The 18,725-nt window shown below is 35.5% G+C and overlaps 1 protein-coding gene across 1 annotated transcript in view; it reads right to left on the minus strand.

Moving 5' to 3' along the window:
- LOC104272478 (regulating synaptic membrane exocytosis protein 2-like) overlaps nucleotides 1-18,725 on the minus strand; it is a gene marked incomplete at its 5' end in the record, with an annotated part of 147,693 nt that overhangs the window by 74,560 nt on the left and 54,408 nt on the right. The window contains one exon of the mRNA XM_009867490.1: nucleotides 13,618-13,928. Within this exon, the coding sequence (XP_009865792.1) occupies nucleotides 13,618-13,928 (311 nt within the window). The remainder of the gene's footprint in view (nucleotides 1-13,617; nucleotides 13,929-18,725) is intronic.

Genomic DNA, 18,725 nt, shown 5'->3' on the forward strand with positions numbered 1-18,725 from the left:
AGTTATTAACACAGGCACACAGATTCATTCCACTTTAATATGGATGACTAAGGTGCGTAGAAGCCTACCCATCTTCTTCTTCCTGTATAATCAGTGAAGAGGAGCATCAAAAAAAAAAAAATCCATGTGACCAAAATTGCATGAGTGCCCAAAAAGAGATTTAATGAAGTGTTCTTATGCTCATCTAAGTACCTTATTTAGGAGTTTTGAATATAACTCTGTGGTTGCATTTCTGTTCCTGCATCTGAGAATACTTTCCAGTTCCTGCCTTGGCTGTGTTGTCACACCATGTCAGGAAAAGATCCAGGTGTGTACATCCTCTCCTTCTTTCCTACCTGTGCATTGTCTCAGCATATAAGACAGGGATTTTATGGCTCCGCATGTTTTAGAGCAAAACTCCTACTGATGGTAGATCTTGCATACTAAAAAGAAGCCCTAAAATGAAGGGATATGTGTTTTTTAACTCACTTGCCTGACTCAAGACAGAATTTATACAAAAAGCTGCTGGGGCAGAAATTAAATTTGTCAGACAGAAAACAACTTATTTGTCTAACGAATGTAGAAATTACTTCTTCAACCTGCAAGGCCACAATTCTAGTTTGTACTAAAATAATTCATACATACTGCTAATTTTTTTTCATGTCTGCATGACTAGTAGGCTTCCTACAGGAGAAATACATCACTTTTTCTACATGAGATATTGTCTGTAAATTCCGGGTCATAGAATGATCCAACAATCAGTTCTCCACTTTCCTCAGAGTGTCTGACAGTTTACTGAAATGGCCACACATCCTAAGCTTTTATTATGATTGTATACATTTGTGCATGTTCATGCATATGTTATAAAACATAAAATTAATATTTTTAAAAATATTAAAGGGATCTTACTAAGATGGAGGAACCAAGCAATCAGAGTTAGAAAAGGTGTAACTGAGATTTCATTTCCCTGGCTAAAGGAATAGCTGCATTACCTGACAGGAGCAGAAAGCTGTCATCCTCTGGCTGAACAAGCAGAGTATGTGTAACACACATTGATACAGCAGGCTCAATATACAGTAGATGCTGCACCTTGCAGAATGTGTGGTTTAGAGTAGGATATTTCAACCAATTTCTACCTTCAGCCAATTCACAATCAATTGGTATTTCTCTGCACCTCATTACAGTACATGAATCCTGCTTTATGCCTCATTTGCAGTTCTGGATGGTTCACCAATGAGATGTGTCTCACTAGTCAAGAAGTGCTGGCCTAGAACAGAGATGTGATCGATTCTTTGGAACAATGCACCGAAAACTTCATTTGCTACAAAAGATATTTCTGCTCTTTGCTTTCATCAGAAGTTATCACCTGTCACCTTTCAAAAAAACAAAAGGTGATTTAAAATATTACTAACAAAGTACGATTAATAATATAAAAGCATGATTAATAATGTAAAATACTTAGAAGCTGAAAATACACACACTAACACTTTTCGGACATCTGTCTTTCGTCTACACCCCAGGATGATGTATTCAAGGTGAAAGCTGATTTCCTCAATGCTCACAAACAGTCTATGCCTGTATCACTGATTCTCCAAATTATACCTATTTGAGAGAGGACACGATTAGCAGAAAGCAGACAGCAAAAATCGCAGTACACTGATGTTTACCAACAATGTAAACCATAGTAATTATTTCTATACACACACTCAGGTAAAAAGTTATGATAATGTTCTTCTTGTGAAAAACAGTTATCACCCTCTTTGGATGAGATCTTTTACATAAACATTTCTTTGGGTGAGCAGGCTGATCATAAAGCTTTTTATTATGTAAAGAAAGTAACAGGTACATTGATCTTGAAGTCCATTGTGGTTATATTTTACAGAAATTGGCTCTCATTCACTGTGAATTCAGGAGTTTAATTAATTTTAGAAAATCCTTTTAGTCACTTGGAAAATATTTGCAGTCACCTGCAATATCTCTAATTTCAGATTACTAATTTGGACTTTAAAAGACCTCCAAACTTGTGTTGGCTGTCAGTGTGTCCAGATGACCTGTGATGGAAACAAAGACTAATATATATGTAACCTAGAAGATAGATCATTCTCCAAATGTACAGTAAGATTAAGATTAGCCTTTTCATTTTGTGAAATAGGAGCTAAAAGTTCAGAACTATGTGCTGGATTGTTTATTAATTTCAGCTGTTTAGCACACTGGATAAAAGTTGGAGCCTTCCATATCTTGGGAAGACTAATTTATCTTCCTTTCATGTCGTTGTAAGATTTATGGTCTACTGGGTTGTTCCTATCTTCAGCTGATTGGAGTACCAGGAGAATATTTTCCTGATGATCACACACCTCTGGAATTCATTTCCTTTGACGTGTCACGGAGCGTGGTTTTTATAAGCATAAAGGCAATGTGAATATTTTACTCTGGAAAGATTTCCATTTAATGCTGGAGTTTTATGTTAGTGGAGTAAAGGCAGTGCTGGCCATTGCATTAAAAGCTTTGGAGAAGGGGTTAGTGTTATTTTCATAATTGACTGCTATCATAACTGTAAGGCTTCATGATACTTGGTGATATACCACAGTATAAAATTCCACTCTCATTTTCAGAGAGGAAAAAATCCTTCCAAAACAAGCACCCATATGCCACACAGAGCATGAAATTTAAATGCTTGTCTTGAGGGAAATCTGGTTTTAGTTATCTTCACCATGCTTAACTCTGAAAATAACCGATAGCCATTCTGCATATCTACAAATGGGACACAAGCATTCTTATAAACGCTCTTAATTACTTGAGGGCAGTGCAAATAAGTAAAATAGGTAAGAATGAATGGTCCTGAGTACACTAGTGCATCAGATATTACTGCAGCATAGACTGGCATCAGCCAAAACATGCTTGTTGAGTAGGAAAAGCTGAGACAGTAGTGGTACTGCCCTTAATATCTAAAGCTCCAGAGTTTGTTTTGAGTGAGTCTCATTTACAAAATATTCCTCCCTTTTCCATCATTTAAGTGACATATCTTCCTATTTTCCTTCTCAGGGTTTTTATAATTGATATTCTTATTTAGGGAAGAATATCTGCATCAGAAAAATAAATATATCTGCTGAGTAGCCACTAAATTTTTTTTGCTTTAAACTTTCTTCAAAGATCGAATTTCTTGCTTCAAATATTGATACAAATTTGCTAAATGAAAATAAATTATCTAATAATTGTAGCTTGAGCTATGATACATGGGAAGCACCCAAAATTTACACTGTTTTTTAAGAGAGGCAAACTCAAATTAAACTGGCTTTCTTTCAAGTATCCCTTTTTATACCAGTCCCTGTTAACGAATGGTACAGGAAGATGAATCAGTACATGTCCAGTTTAGGCATAAAACGCAGTTATCTCAGCACCATGATGTGAAATTGCTGAACTAGCTGTCGAATTTTTTACCTTCAAGAGGTGAGGCTGTTGAACTAATTGTGATTCCTCTTCAAGCTTAAATATTTTTCACTTTTCTAACTGGAGATACAACTGAGGCAGATCCATTTTTGTCAGCTTAGCACCTCATGCCAGAGTCAACAAGATTTAATTAAAATTAATTTACCTCTGGGTAAAAAAAAATGGGTTTGTGTACTGATTTGGAACTTTAGAATGCAATGCCACTCTGAAGATTCACAGTTTATTTGGAATTACAAAGAAAATCAGATGCTTTATGCTTTGATGGCTTTTTTTCTGCAAGTGATTATCAAGGAAGGCTAAGACTTAAAAGTTCAAGATTTTCACAATGTCATTACAGAATAAAACCTCTTGCAGCAAAAATACATTGCCTTTTATCAAGCTATGACCATAAGAACTGTTGTCCTTGCTTTTTTTTCTTTTTGCCGAAGAAAATAGATTTTCTGCAGCAAAGTTCATGGTCATCCTAATACACGCTGCATAATAAAAACTTAATTTGGCAGATAAGCTACATCTAGGGACCCATTCAAGCTTGTAATATCAGCTGACAAAATGCTGGAGCAGAAATTGGGAAAACTGTGTTTGGAGCAACTTAACCTCCTGTTATTCTATGAAGATGATACAGTTACTGAGGTCCCTAATAGCATTTCCAGGAAGCCCAGTGCTGCAGAAATGGGCACTTTTGATGTCATTTTCTGAAACACTGGGGCATGATTACAGGGCACAGCACTGCGCAGTGCAGAGATGTCAGAACAAGCTGCACATACACAAGCCACTGCATATCATATATAGATATTACTTTGGATTTTAAAACTCCACATTTGAGAGTCACTGACTTCAGGTCACCTACATTTTCTGCTTAACTTGAAATGACGTTGTACTGCACTACTTTGCTGGAACAGGTAACTATTCCCTTAAAATGTCTGTGGCTGACTTCCTTTTGGTTAATGAAGGATGCAGTGAGGCTTGTTTTTACTGAAAAGCACAAAATTAAGATTTCTCAAAGCTTGGGAAAGAAGTATCGACTTACTTTAACACAAAACTGAATGGACACTTATGAATGTCTGCAGGATTGCTGGAAATAGGGAAGAGAGGTGAGTTAGCTCTAGGTGAAAGAAGAAGAACTGGATTAGAGTAGAAAAGAATGTCTGTCTTTAAGAGAAGGAATATCATGGGTATATATTTGAAAACACTTCCAAGGTCAAGCCAGAGTTTGGGAAGAAATCATGCCAGCAAAAATATGATGATACACAAAAGCAAATGAGCTAATAAAATAAATAAATGAGTAGATAAAGTTATACCAGAGCAGACAAAGGGGCAAGTAAGGATTTGGCTTGAAGAAGGGGCAGAAAAAGAAACAGAATGATCACATTAAAAGATAAGGTAGAAAAAAATGTATTTTTTAATAACGTAATCTTTAATTATGAAAATACGGTCGACCTGGCCCTATTACATTTATTTTTTAGTTATATTTTTTCTCAGATCTAACTTAATAAAATAGATTGACATTTACTAAAACTATTAAACTTGCAATGTAAAAGATAAATAGCAACAAAATTGCATTACAGGAGTGATTGCTTTATCATTTGTGACTTCTGCAAGCATGAAGAAAGAGACAAAGAAATAATTTGTACCAATAACAATTATTCATTCTCATTTTTTATTTTAATTCAGTCTATATAGCTAAGTCGGATAAGAAAAGGCCATTCATTGAATTGCCTCTTGCAGATTCCAGAACCACTCTGTGACTAGAAACTACAAAGCTAAGTTAGCAGAGTCCTTTATCAAATCCTAGCCATTTCCCCCAGCTGCACCTCACAGATGTAACTTATTCACCTTTACACATCAAATTTGTAAACATGAAATTCAATCAAAATCTGTTATTTACACTTCTGAAGATAAATCAGCCTCCAAAGAACAGAGCACAGCAAAACTAAGGATTATTAACAGACAGGGATCTCTAATATTCATGTTTGTGCAAGGTCAACAAAACAGCACTTTAAGAAGACATGTTCAACCTAGAAAGTTACTGGACTCATTAATTTAAAAATTAAATTAAAGGTGCTACTACCCTTGATTTTTTTTCTGGTATTGCTTTCTTTCAGGGTCAATTTAGCTAAAAGCAAAACTACACTTAGTTCCATAAATGTCAGCTGCAGTTAGTGCTTAATAAAAAAAGTTCAATAATCTAATATAGCTGAGATCTGTGTTTACAGGTTTAGATCATTAATGGTTGGCCATGGAAGGCCAAACTCTGCTTCAAGGATACCAAATATCAGAATTGAGTATCATGACTTGCCTGAGCTCATTCTGCATAAGAGAAGTCAAATAGGAAGTGCTAGTTTTCAGTAAGCAGTATGCAACAACTATGCATAATTGAGGAAAAAAACAATCAAGTAATCAGTAACAGTAAGCAAAATACAAACACTATGTTTGCAATGGAATTATTTTTGAAAAGGCTCTACAGTAAATTGTGAAAATGAAATTCCCTAAAATCAACATGAGATTTGCTCACTGCAGAGAATGACTGCAGCTGAGTTCTGATTGTCACTTAAAGCTGCAATTCAAACTCTTTGTTATGTGTTTAATTAAAAATCACTTTTCTTTGAAAAGAAACCCAGAAGTTTTAGGCTGTTTATTAAGGTAGGAAAGTTCTATTAAAGTTAGGAAAGTTTCCTCTTCTCTTCCTCTCTTCTCCAAACAGATTAGCTTCCTCTACAAAAAGGATTCCAAATCGTATCTGCCGTTGGTCAGAGGCCCTATGCTACTTAGTACAGAGTCTACAGCTAATTAAAATTAAGAACACTGTGTGGCTGCACGGGTCCTGAATGTTATGCCGACATTGTCACTATTTCCATGAGCAGGAGACCCACAAAACCAGCATTAGGAGGCAAACAGAACTGTACAAGCAGTTTTGTTTCTCAGAACACAGACAGTTCTGCAAAAGTAATGAAGAGAAAGAGCTCCTGCTCTTTTCCAGAAGTTAGAATAGAAATGAGATGCTACAACCTATTGCAACCCACTAATAACAGATAGAAATACAGTAGGTTGCCTGGTCTGTTAACAGACAATGTCAGTACCAGTCAGGAACTTCTTACAGGGCCGCTGCATTACCAATGGTACCAAACTCCTTGCTCATCCTTGTAAGTAGGTGTAGCTTAATCCTTGTCATAAGTATCTAATTGTTTCATTAGAACTTCTGCACTGAAGGATTTCTGACTTTCTTGGACCCATGGTACTTCATTTCAATAATTAAATACTTCATTTTCTCTGGGTCACTTCCCATACATTTCATAGAATCACAGAATGTTCAGGGTTGGAAGGGACCTTGAAAGATCATCTAGTCCAACTCCCCTGCCAGAGCATGATCACCTGATTTCTATTGCTTCCTCTGGCCATAGTTAGTAATTTTCTTCTCATGCCATTGCAAACTTAGATAGCAGGTAAGCCACCTGAAAACTAGAATAGCCATGAAACATTGATCCATACCCCTAAAACTATATGTAGAGGAGTGAAATAATTAAAACAGGAGTTCTCTGAAGAAGAAACTAACTCACTTGTTCTAAGTTATAACCTCAACAGCCATGTAAAGCATACACTGAAATTGAAGACAGCAGAAGAAACAAAATCAGAACATTGAGACTACGGTTTTGAGACTGAAATTGTTTTCACTTTACAGCTCCAAGACTGTCAAAGTAGTGAAATATGCTGGAACAGGAACAGGAAGAAGAAACCTTATTTGGATGCAGATCAAATCCCATAAAACTTAAATCTTTAGTTAATATGTTAAAAATACCACGGGGTACCTCTAATGTCCAAATTTTGCATCTTATTCTAGCACCAGAGAAAGTCAGTGATAGCTCTTTGCAGTCATGCATGGAAGAGAATACTGATACAATTTTAAACTCAACCTGCAAAATACCTGTACAAAGTATTAGATTTATTCATGATGTGAAAGAATAATATTATTCTTTCACAACAACAGTGTTTTTTCTACTCTAGTGGTGGACAATACTGAAAAAAAATAAATTCATATCAATTAATTCTTACATAAAGAATTCTTAAAAGTTTAGAGATACCGTCATACTTAATGGATACTTTTGAACATGATCAAATCTACACATAGCATTGTCAGTCTGACTCTTGGATATACAATCCCTTATTTTAAACATTGTCTCTATGCAATTATTTCAATTATTTCAAAATTTCTCACTGTCTCTAAATACGTCAGCAGGTAGAAAAAGTGAAAATGCCTCTATTTTGCTTGAGATTGCTTTCAAATATGCTCAGTTTCCATGAGCACGAGTAAAGACTGCACACTTTTTTAAGAGACCTGGACTACAGATATATCAACTCAGGTACTCAAGCAGAAACAGTCAAACTTGGTGGCTGCACTAGTGTGCTGCATCCTAAGCGTTGTAGGAGAAAAATAGTGTTAATCTTGGGAAATAGCCAGTTTTCAGCCTTTCAGAAAGAAATGTAATTAACAGATTCTTTAATGTTACATTGTCATATTTTAAATTGCAATAAACTGCCATCAGTGATGTTCTCAGTATCAGTGGTTCATAATCCAGCAATTAAAGAACCACCGTTTGAGAAAGATGTAGCATGGAACAGATGGACACACATTTTAATTTATTTAATTCATGCTGCTCTTTGATGTTTCTCAGCTAGCTTATGCCTGCTTTTTCCTCTCTCCTCCTCTTCCCTCTTATTTCGGTCTCTTTTTTTTTTTTTCTCTGTTCACACCCTGACATCCCCAACTGCAGTCCCAAAAGACAGAGCCTACGCTGCCAACTCATCCTGGCACTCCTTCCACGAAAGGTAGCAAAGGGACACAGGGGACCATTTCCATTCTACTGCCATTGGTAACACAATAGGATAAAACCTTTATGCATGAGAAATACATGTATACATTCCACAAAGAACACAAACGCTGCATCTTCAGACCCAAGCAGCCTTAACAGTCTTGTTTGTAGTTCTTACTCAGAATAAAATGCACCCTCCAAACCCACTATATAGTGTGTGGAAACCACCATAACAATCCCCCTTTTTTTTCCCTGTGGTAAAAGGAATGATGGAAAATGAACCGCGAAAATACACACATATCTTTGAAAGGAGAAGGGAAGGAAGAGGCAAGGAGAATATATTTTAACTGTGTCTGCTGGCCTGGAAAATAAATACTGCTGTTGTGCAACTCTGCAGCTGCTCACTCTCTCTGTTTGTTGTTTTCACTCTGGTTTTTATGATTTAATCTCATATCCTTAGAGTTAATCTGAAAAGGGTTCAGGCAGCTTTGTTTATGCTTCATATTTTGCTTCAAATCATGATCTTACAGACCATGATCTTTTCAGATAGCAAGAACCGATTATTTTTGACATGGCTCACCCTCTTGATAGATGCAACAATAATAAATGAACTCATGAAACAGGAAAATACTTTCACTTTGGGGTTTTTTTGGCACTGAATCTAATGAAAAATATTCTTGAGGAGAGCTTTTTTTTTTGTCCTAATAGAATGCATGATATATATATATATTGTAAATTCAAAGTTAACATTCTCAAATTTTGGAAAACATTTTGGACTCATAGAAGATGTATTAGAGGAAAAAAAAGAAAAGAAGAAATAAAAGAAAAATGACACCAAACCACTTTATCATTCTTATCTATCTGAACTACAGAAGAACATTTCAGATAGGCATTAGACTCAAAATGGTTTTGTCATAATAACCTTGCACTGAGAAGATGCATTTGTTGTTTCCTACTTCAAGAGAAGTATTGCTTAAAAATGATTGTGAAATGCCATGTATATAGAAAAGGGGTTTATGAAGCAACATCTCCAGACTATCACAAAAGATTTACAATTTAAAATACCAAATTCATACGTGGAAAATGACTGAAATGGCTTTACAATGGGTTCCAGTAAGAGCAAGAAAAATAATTATTTTACAACTGAAGCATGGCAATACCTCCTCAAGATCTAACTATTCAGGGAAACAAAGCAACGCATAAAAAGCTTTGTATCGGCATTACGGTTCCCCAGCTTTTATTATTAGGATGTTGTACACATGTTAATAGGACATGATAAACATTTGCTTTGGCTTAGTTTTAGGAATGAAGAAATCAACCATTTTACAAGCTGATTCCCTGCCACAAAATGACTGAAAAACAATTAGATCTCTTCAACTAATTTTGCTGATATAAAGAAAATACAGTGTATTGAATGATGAGTAGCATAGATATTAGGAACAACAAAGTACCTGAATGGTTTTGATCAAAATAAAATAAGAAGAACCCTTTTGTATAATCCAGAATTATTGTGAAATCAGATAGTACAAATCAAAGAACTGCAGTGCATAGAGCCATAAATCTACCATCTGTGCACAGCATAACTCAGAATGGACTTTCTGAGTCTATGGATTACATAGAGTAATGTTTCCTATTTCTTTGATTCACATCATTTGCCAGTTTTCAGGGAGTCTAGCATTATACTACATTAGAATCAATACTCTGCTCACATAGTTAAGTCTGTGGAAACCACTACAAATGGTTACTTCTCAACTGCCCTTAGCATAAAATCTCCATGTGATACAAATTATGCCAGTCTCACCACAAATAATGTCAAATATAAGATGACCAATTGCTAAAAGCAATCTAACAGTGTATCCTACAGGGTGTTTGCTCTCTCTGCCCTCTCCATGGGTTTACTACATAGAAAGCAGTAAAAGCACTGTAAGGCAGATTAAAAATATCAGATATGAACTAGAAAAAAAATTTATAATGGAAAACTGTTTTGCTGGTGGCAAGTGCAACTTTCTCCTGAATAGTTTCTGATTTCTCTTTTCTTCTGTAATGGAGCCAATATAAGAAAAACATCTCTGGAGAACATGCAATCCAAAATCAACCCAGACTTCTTTAAGGCAACCAATTTCATATCAAAGATCTACAATCAAGAACCTATTTGTCTCTCGGAACAGTTTGGAACCTATTGATTAAAAATGGGATTGTTGCATACATCAAGGGAGCAGAATACTAGCCTAAGGGTTGGAAAAATAAATGTTATTTTAAAGAAGAATAATAGTATTAAAGAAAACTAATAAAATACGGTGAGTACTACTCAATAAGGGAAAACCAAAAAAGCACAACCAGAAAATTATAGAATCATAGAATTTTAGGAGTTGGAAGGGACCTTGAAAGATCATCTAGTCCAACCCCCTGCCAGAGCAGCACCCCGTAGGGCAGCCACACAGGAACCTGTCCAGAGAAGGAGACTCCACAGCCTCTCTGGACAGCCTGTTCCAGTACTCTGTCACCCTCACAGTAAAAGACATAGTAGGAAATGAGGCAGAAATGGCATTGATGTTAGTGAGGTTCAAAGAGTGAATTTTAACTCTGTGGCCAATTAGTCTCCACATGATCAAGGTATACAACACTTGATACAAAGAACTACTAAGTAATGATTGGTGCAAGATCACAGGAATCTTCAAATGTTCAAAAAACTTTGATTAAAAAATGGCATTTTACCTTTCTAATAAAATCATAAGAACTTAAGCACACAGAGTCTAAGCAGTACATTTTTTTCACAAGTGCTTTATTGTTTTTATGTTTTTAATTATTTTTTGGTGTCAAAACTAACATGTTTGGGATGAAAAATAAAAAGGATAATATTTTCATTTTCCACTTATTTCTATTATTGACATCATGCAAGATAAACTACAACCACTTCTAAATATCTGAGACTTTCCTGCTATTTCCCTATTATATTGGACATTTTGAATGGTCATATTTTTCTCCTAGAATTAGCTTATCTAGACAAATGGTCTACCATACTAGACTAACTCTATTTCTGCATAAATTAATTTAGGAATAGAAAAAAAGAACTGCCATGATGATCTCCCACATAACATGTTTCTCTGCTGGCTGGTTCTTTCAGTTAATGTCAAAAAATAAAAAATAAAGAAAGACAGAAAATAATCTGAAGCATTCAGAAAAGAAGACAAGAGACCAGAAGCCTTTAGGAAGTTACATACAATTGATGACCAAAACTGCAAGTTTCAAATAGATAAAAATACTTTTCTTAACTTGATCAATAATAATAAGCAGAAAATATATAGCTCTCTAAATTTGAATATTAAAATTATATCAAATTATTATATATATCCTATGTGTTATCACTACCTTCTGGTCTTAACAGAGATGGAATGTAATAAAATTGTAAGCCTTCCAAGCAGTATTGCTGAGAATAGCAATGGCACCACAGCATACGCAGGTCCAAACTCAAAAGGTATCCCTATCCTTGAATTCTAGGATATTCTTGTTCAGAGATGCTGGTATCCCTACTCTAAAAGTTCATGTGTCCAAGCAGACACTGAGTGGGTATGAAAGAGGAGTCTTTTCCACTCTGTCCAGCAAAGGAAAGACACTAAATATGAAGAACATCAGGGCAGGAAATTATTCAGAAGACCCTCTAACCTTCATTAGCATTATATATATCTATATATCTATATAGATATATAGATATCTCATAAATATATTCTAAGCATACTTGTATGTCTGTTACGGAACACGAGTACTAATATCCAAGTAAAACAGGAAGGGGATAATCTCTGAGAACAAAATTTGGATTTAAACAGTATGTTGAGTAAAGGTAATCACAATCAGCAGAATGGTCCTGATTTCAGGCACAAAAGCTACATTCTTCCTGCTGGTAAATACTGCTTTATATTGTCCATATTTATCATATAACTCTGCTTAGGGTAAATACACATTCCATATCTGAATTATATATTTATTTGTATATCCCTCTGGCCCTCTTTCTGCATGCACACAATATAAGGACACTTTCAGAGTTAAATTATTGCTTAGAACAAGGGGCTTTTTTTATCATCACATTACGCATGATACCATTTTCCTGGCAACATTAAGGAAAAAAAAAACAAAACCCACAAGAGTGCTCCTTAGCTCTCCTGCTCCTTAGCGTCAAATTAAACTGCCAGCTGCATTTCTCAGAGACCATGCATATAACTCAGGAGCACTCAGAGACACTAAAAGTACAGAACCCAACAGCTGAAATCAGAGCAAAGGCCAACAGGCAGAATAAGTTAAACAAAAGGGTTACATTAATTACATTCAATTTGTTCCCAAATAAGACCCAAAATAGGAAAGAAAATATGGTGGGCTACAAGAGGTGAGGGAAAAGGAAAATAATTTTAATTACATTAGCTGTAAAAGATATTATAGCTGTCTAATTGTTTCAAGCTCACAGAATAAATATTGTAACACAGACATAAATGGGCAGCAGAGGAATACTGCCAGATCATACTGCTCTGGCTGCCAAATTCCAAGGCAGGTGGAGGTCTCTGGAGAGAGGGGGTATCATTTCCATAGAAACACGTGTCCTAGCTCATTCTCTTCTTTCCCTTCTCACCATATTTAAAGTTCTATTCTGGTCTTGCTTAGAAAGAAATTAAGTTTGTTCAATTAAACAGGTTGTACTTTTATGTTCCAGCAATATGTAGCCACAGAGGTTGAGAGCCTTCTGGTGTCTTTTGATACAATCACATCAAGAAAACGAGAGGGAAGTTCCAACTCCAGCCCCTGACTAAACTAGGTCTTACTACATCAGCGCTGAAACAGCCACAGCTTCAACCAATGCCAAGTAACATTGAGATAAACCAGCAAAGAAAAAAAAAACTTATTAATGACAATAACTAACAGCAAAAATCCAAGAAACCATGAAAATTCTCAGGTCATTACATAAAGATTTCACCACCTTCGACACCACATACTGCAAGTACTACCAGATGTTTTAATCTGGTAGTCTGAACAACCACCATCTCCTATTTGGATTACTAAAATTCTGCTGTAAAGTTAGTGACTGCAAAAAAATATGGTAACATTCTGTACAGTGCAATGACTTATGATTTCACAAAGTGAAGAGCACATTGACAAGCTCTGTCACACTACAACTGTCATTTTCCGTGTTGTTTTTTAATGAGAAGGAAAGAAGAACACACATTGTTCACGACTATCTGAATACCATAAGAGACTCCTCAGCTGCTGCCTAGGATTGTTTCAAAAAGCCCAGTACATATCTAATAGGTCACAGAAAAAAAAAAAATAAGATTTCAAAAGAAAAAATTTGTAGCATAAATTCAGCAGATCTTATCAGTGGAAACATTAAATACTTTCTTACCTGTCTGATGTTGCGTCACTTGTTACTTGATGCTTTACTCCTGAACCATTCTTAATTGAGTCTTGTCTTGTGAGCCCTTGAGGTCTGTTTTTGTCCAAAACTTGTGTGGATACATCACCTGGTGGTCCTTGGTACTGCGAATGCTCCTGCAGCTTTGCTTTTTTCTCTTGAGGTGCTTCCTCGTTCCGCAGACCCCTAACACCTTCTTGGTCAGGCTGCTGTGGTGCATTTGATCCACTGTTATAGAACCAGGCTCCTGATTTTGTGAGGATTTCTTGTTGTTTTCGGCACAAGTTACATACCCACATTACCTGTTCAGACATATTTAAATGGAAAATCTGTTAGCTTACAAACATTTTATACAAAGTTTTCCTCAAGCATAGCTCAACTGATTGTTGCCATTTCCAAAGGCAGAAAGAATACTATAACTAAACTAATAGTCTAGAGATAGCACAATAAAATGTCTATACAATCTTGTAGGAAATTGTTTTAGGAAAAAATACAAACACAAAAACACTTTTATTCTACTTCTCCTTCATCTTTTATATGACAAGGGAAAACCACAGACAGCAGCAATCTAAATGAAAAGGAACTACATATTGGCATTCCAATGGCAGAAAAAGTAAGATGTGAAAATGAAAAGTATAGGCTGAGGATGATACGATGATAGAAAAGAGGAATAAAAAATGGATTAAAAAATTAAAAATAAAATTTAAATCCATTCTCTTACTAAGTCAGAGTAATAAACTTTGGAATAGATCCTCTGCTGTTGCAAAAAAGTAATTTTATAATCCTCAAAAATGCTCTGCTAATTTACGTTAGTGGTGGTCTCTTTACATAAAGAAGCTGACTCAAGGAATTAATTTTCAAAGCTATTGTAAATTAAATCCATTTTATAAATAAACACAATATACAAGGTGGTGAATGTCTCCACTTCATAGTCAAGATTTAACTTTCACTATATGCTTACTAAATACTAAAATGATTACAGCTTCCTAGTTGTGAGTTCCTGCATGTAGTAATGAGATTTTTTTCACATTCTATAATGTACTTGCTTGCAAAGCTTTTGTATCCAACCACCACAGTCACAAGGCAGTGCAGGAAATTGCTAATGTCAATTATCTCTAGGTTAATTTCACATTCAGTTCTTATGTTATATGAAAATAAGTCAGGGTATAATGAATCAAATACAACAGACCAGTTATTAATTCAATCGCACATTCAAATTGGTTATTGTGTTTTCTTAAAATTTGAATTGTATATAGCATTAATTCACTGCAAGTTTAGTCCTTCACTCCTTAATCTTCATTTTTCTTTAGGCTTAACCCATCTATCCTGTTCTTTATGCAGTTTTGTCTTAGTTCACAGACAAGTTCCTTGAATATCTACACTCAGCCTTCAATCTAGTTACCATGCCTCCAGTTCTAAGCCTACACTGAGCTGCCTCTTTTTCAAGGGTTTACAGTACAGGACATTCAAAGGATTACGTTAATGCTCTTGATTATTCTTTAAAATGCGGCAAGCTCAATGGTTGAATCATATGGAAAATGTAGTTTCTACCTCTACAATACATTTAGTTCAGTCCACCAGAAAAGGTTTCAAAAGCTGTAAACTGTATTACGATTTTATTCTCCAGGCAGCTATCTAATAGGAAATTTGGGCATGCTGTCTAGTCAAGTCTCACAAAAAAATGTTTCAATGAAACCTTCACTTAGAAGGCTACTTGGATGCAAAGTTCCTACTCAGATTCACTGACACTCATTCACAAACTGCCAGGCTGGGGCAAGACAAAGAGCCACCACTTGCTTATTTAATGGCAGCAATGTCCCCAATCCTGGTAATCTTTCTTCTTAACTTTTTGTAGTGCTGATACTCCATCTACGAGAACTCACGTCTGCTTATTTCAACAAGACAGAACAAGCTATCAAAGCATGGAGGATAAAAAAGAGAGACTCCCTGAGTAGCAGCTTGCTGTCTGAAGTAGGTTAGTTGTCCTGAGAACACAGGTCAACACTGCATATGATATGCTTCAGGCCTGGCCATTGTTCACATACAAATTTAAGAACATGTATGTTTTACCCTTGCTAATAAAGTTAGAAAGTTCACAAAAGCTCCAAAGTGAAATTTCAGCACCAAAGACAGAAGTACTTTTGCCCTCTTTAATCACTAGCCCTTTCTGCCATTTTTGCTTGGTTTGAACACAGGTGAAAGAAGTTCTAAACTTTCCATACATGTCAGTGCAATTAAAGGACGAGATCTGAAACAATTATTTAAATATACAAATATATAACAACTTGAATGAAAACAAGATAAAAATCCCAAAGTTTTCATGTGCAATTATTCTTTCTATACATACATGTTAAAATGTCACATAAGCTAGACATCACTGTCCAAACACTTGAGCAACTATGTCCTTGGCTGACAGCCACATTTTGTCCCAGGACAATATATTCCAGGATGACCAGTATTATTCTCTTGTACCCAACAGAATGAGAGGTCCTTCTGAATGAATATGATTTAATATCTCCTTCCCTAAAAGTAGAATCAAGAAGAGTATTCCTGACCTAACCTCTTTCCCATGACACACAAAATTTAGCCATCCGTTTCAACATAAATCTCAGCTTCTGACAAACTAGGTAGATGACGATGCATAGCAGAACAGAGCAATGCAGTTGTCAGTGCCACGAGACCCATATGAAACAAGCAAATGTTTTGTTATAAAAGTTCAATCAAAAGTTCAAACTAAGATGCTGTGCCTATCTTTGTTGTCGCTATCTACCATATCATCATCTGGGGTTTTATTTCCATCTCTACAGCCTGGAAGCTGTTTTACACTGACAGTCAGTGACACTTCAAGGAAGACATTGTCCCAGGCCCTACTGAAATCAAACTGGTTACAACTGTTTCCACTGTGCAATATTTCTTACAGGCTACCAAAGTAATTGGGTCAGACCTGCAGGAAACAGTATGAGCACTTAAATTTAAAGTACCTCATGAAACTAAATTTTAATAAAAAGGAAAAATTTACTTAGGGTATTCCACATTGAAAAAAAGAAATCTAACACACAGCATGAAAAATTCATGTATTTATGTATTTTTCATCTTTCTTTCCTCCTAAGCATGTTCCATATAGCTAATACTTCTGATAAAGACTTACTTCCAATGTACTTTCAACATATAGACTTCCATAGTGGTGATCCAAGCAGGTATAATTTCAGTTTCAAATAATCACACACAACAAGCGGAATCGCAACTGTCACACACATAGAAATCTACGTGCTATCACTGAGCACTGAGAAATTCAAGCCCTCAATCAGTATAGGGCTACACTGACTTCTCCATCTTACTGTAGCTAGTAGATGCATTCCTGAAAAAAAAAAAAAAAATGGTCCTTTACAGTGCGGACCTCTCGATTAAATGACAGACACGCATGTAAGATAGTGACATAATAGCACAGATGGGAACGTGGCATATTCCTGGACAGGATTTCTCCTTCTGCCCCCAGGTGCCTGCGACAGAGGCCCAAGAGCTCACCCACACACAGAGCAGCTCTGTCGCTGCCAAATCCCTGCCAGGACAGGACATTTCACGTGACCGTGACAGCAGCACAGCAGAGAAGGGAAGGGGAGGCTGCACAAGTGGATTGCAGGCTCAACACGGGCATTTTGACATATTTGCCAAGAAAAATCACAGCAATTTCCCTTCCAAAATAGTAATTTAAAATGGGACAATCTCTTACATCAGAAATATGCGCTCTACCTGTGACAGGCTACCTATGACACCCGTTTCCAAATCTAACCAGCACTGTGACGAGTTCACCAGTCGTGAACACATTTTGTACACAAACATCAGTGTTGCATTGTGTGGTCATCAGTTCTTCTCAATATGTGAACAACACATCAGCTTGAAAAGGAAAAATATAGATAAAAATCTGCTATCCAGCATCTTTCATTATTATTTTAGTACTATTTTAAAACTAGAACCTAAAGAGCTAGTGGCACTGTATCGAGATATGCATTTCAATGCAAAAGGCTGAACCACCACCTAGTGCTCAGGGCAGGAATTGCTGCAGTTATTTTCAAATAAATTTCCCCCATCAAATGTGAAAATAATCACACAGAATATACCTAGCCTGACACATTAAGTCTTAATTTATTCTTTTTTTAAGACAAGTTTCTTTTTTATAGAACACTGAAAACAAGCATCGAATTTGGAATAGACAGATTCACCTCAAATTTTCCATGTACATTGCATTCACAATGATTAATTCTATACATAGAACATACAAGTTCTAACTCATTTTGGATTTCTTCACTATTTTTTTACATTATTCATAATATGTTCTTATTTCTGCCAACAGTGTCTAAAAGCTTTCATCACATAATATTAGCACTTCTTATTACATAGAGAAGGCCACAAAAATAAATTCTGCAAAACCTTCAATAATGTTCATCTACACACCAGACGTAATTAATGCACAAAAAAAATTGCTCCCTGATATTGTCCTAAATAAAATATTACAATTTTGACTTTTAAGTGAAATTCTTAAAAACATATTTTACACACTATTTTAAATTCAATAAAATTGAAAAAAATATTTATAAAGAAATTACATCTCCTGACATTACGAAGCAAAACCCAGGTAATTTAATAAATATAGTATGACCATAATTTCAATATTTTCTAATAAATCACACAAAAAGAAAGCTACCTTACAGAATATCATTCACTGTTCCCCTAGGTATTATTACAGATGGCCTAACACTAACTTCCAAGAATAAAATGGAAATCTTACTTATTTTAAAATTAGATTAAAAGACACAGTATATTTTATCACCTGGAGTTTGATAGCTTAGGCGCTAAGAAATAATTATACTAAACCCTCATCCGCCTTAAGAATACTACTTTGAACTACAGGTGTGCAGAGGTGCAAATCATACTGAAGGCTTCTATAAGACCTTAAGATTTATTATTATTTATTATTATAGTTTTACAAAATCATGTTTACTGACATGTTACAACTAGGTTTTTTATGTTTTGGTGGTTGTTCTTTTTCCCAACCTCACTAATGCAAAACAACCTCATTACATCATGGAGTCATGCAACGG

The sequence above is a fragment of the Apaloderma vittatum genome, unplaced genomic scaffold (genome assembly GCF_000703405.1).
Source record: "Apaloderma vittatum isolate BGI_N311 unplaced genomic scaffold, ASM70340v1 scaffold9634, whole genome shotgun sequence".
In the NCBI taxonomy this organism is placed as follows: Eukaryota; Metazoa; Chordata; class Aves; order Trogoniformes; family Trogonidae; genus Apaloderma; species Apaloderma vittatum.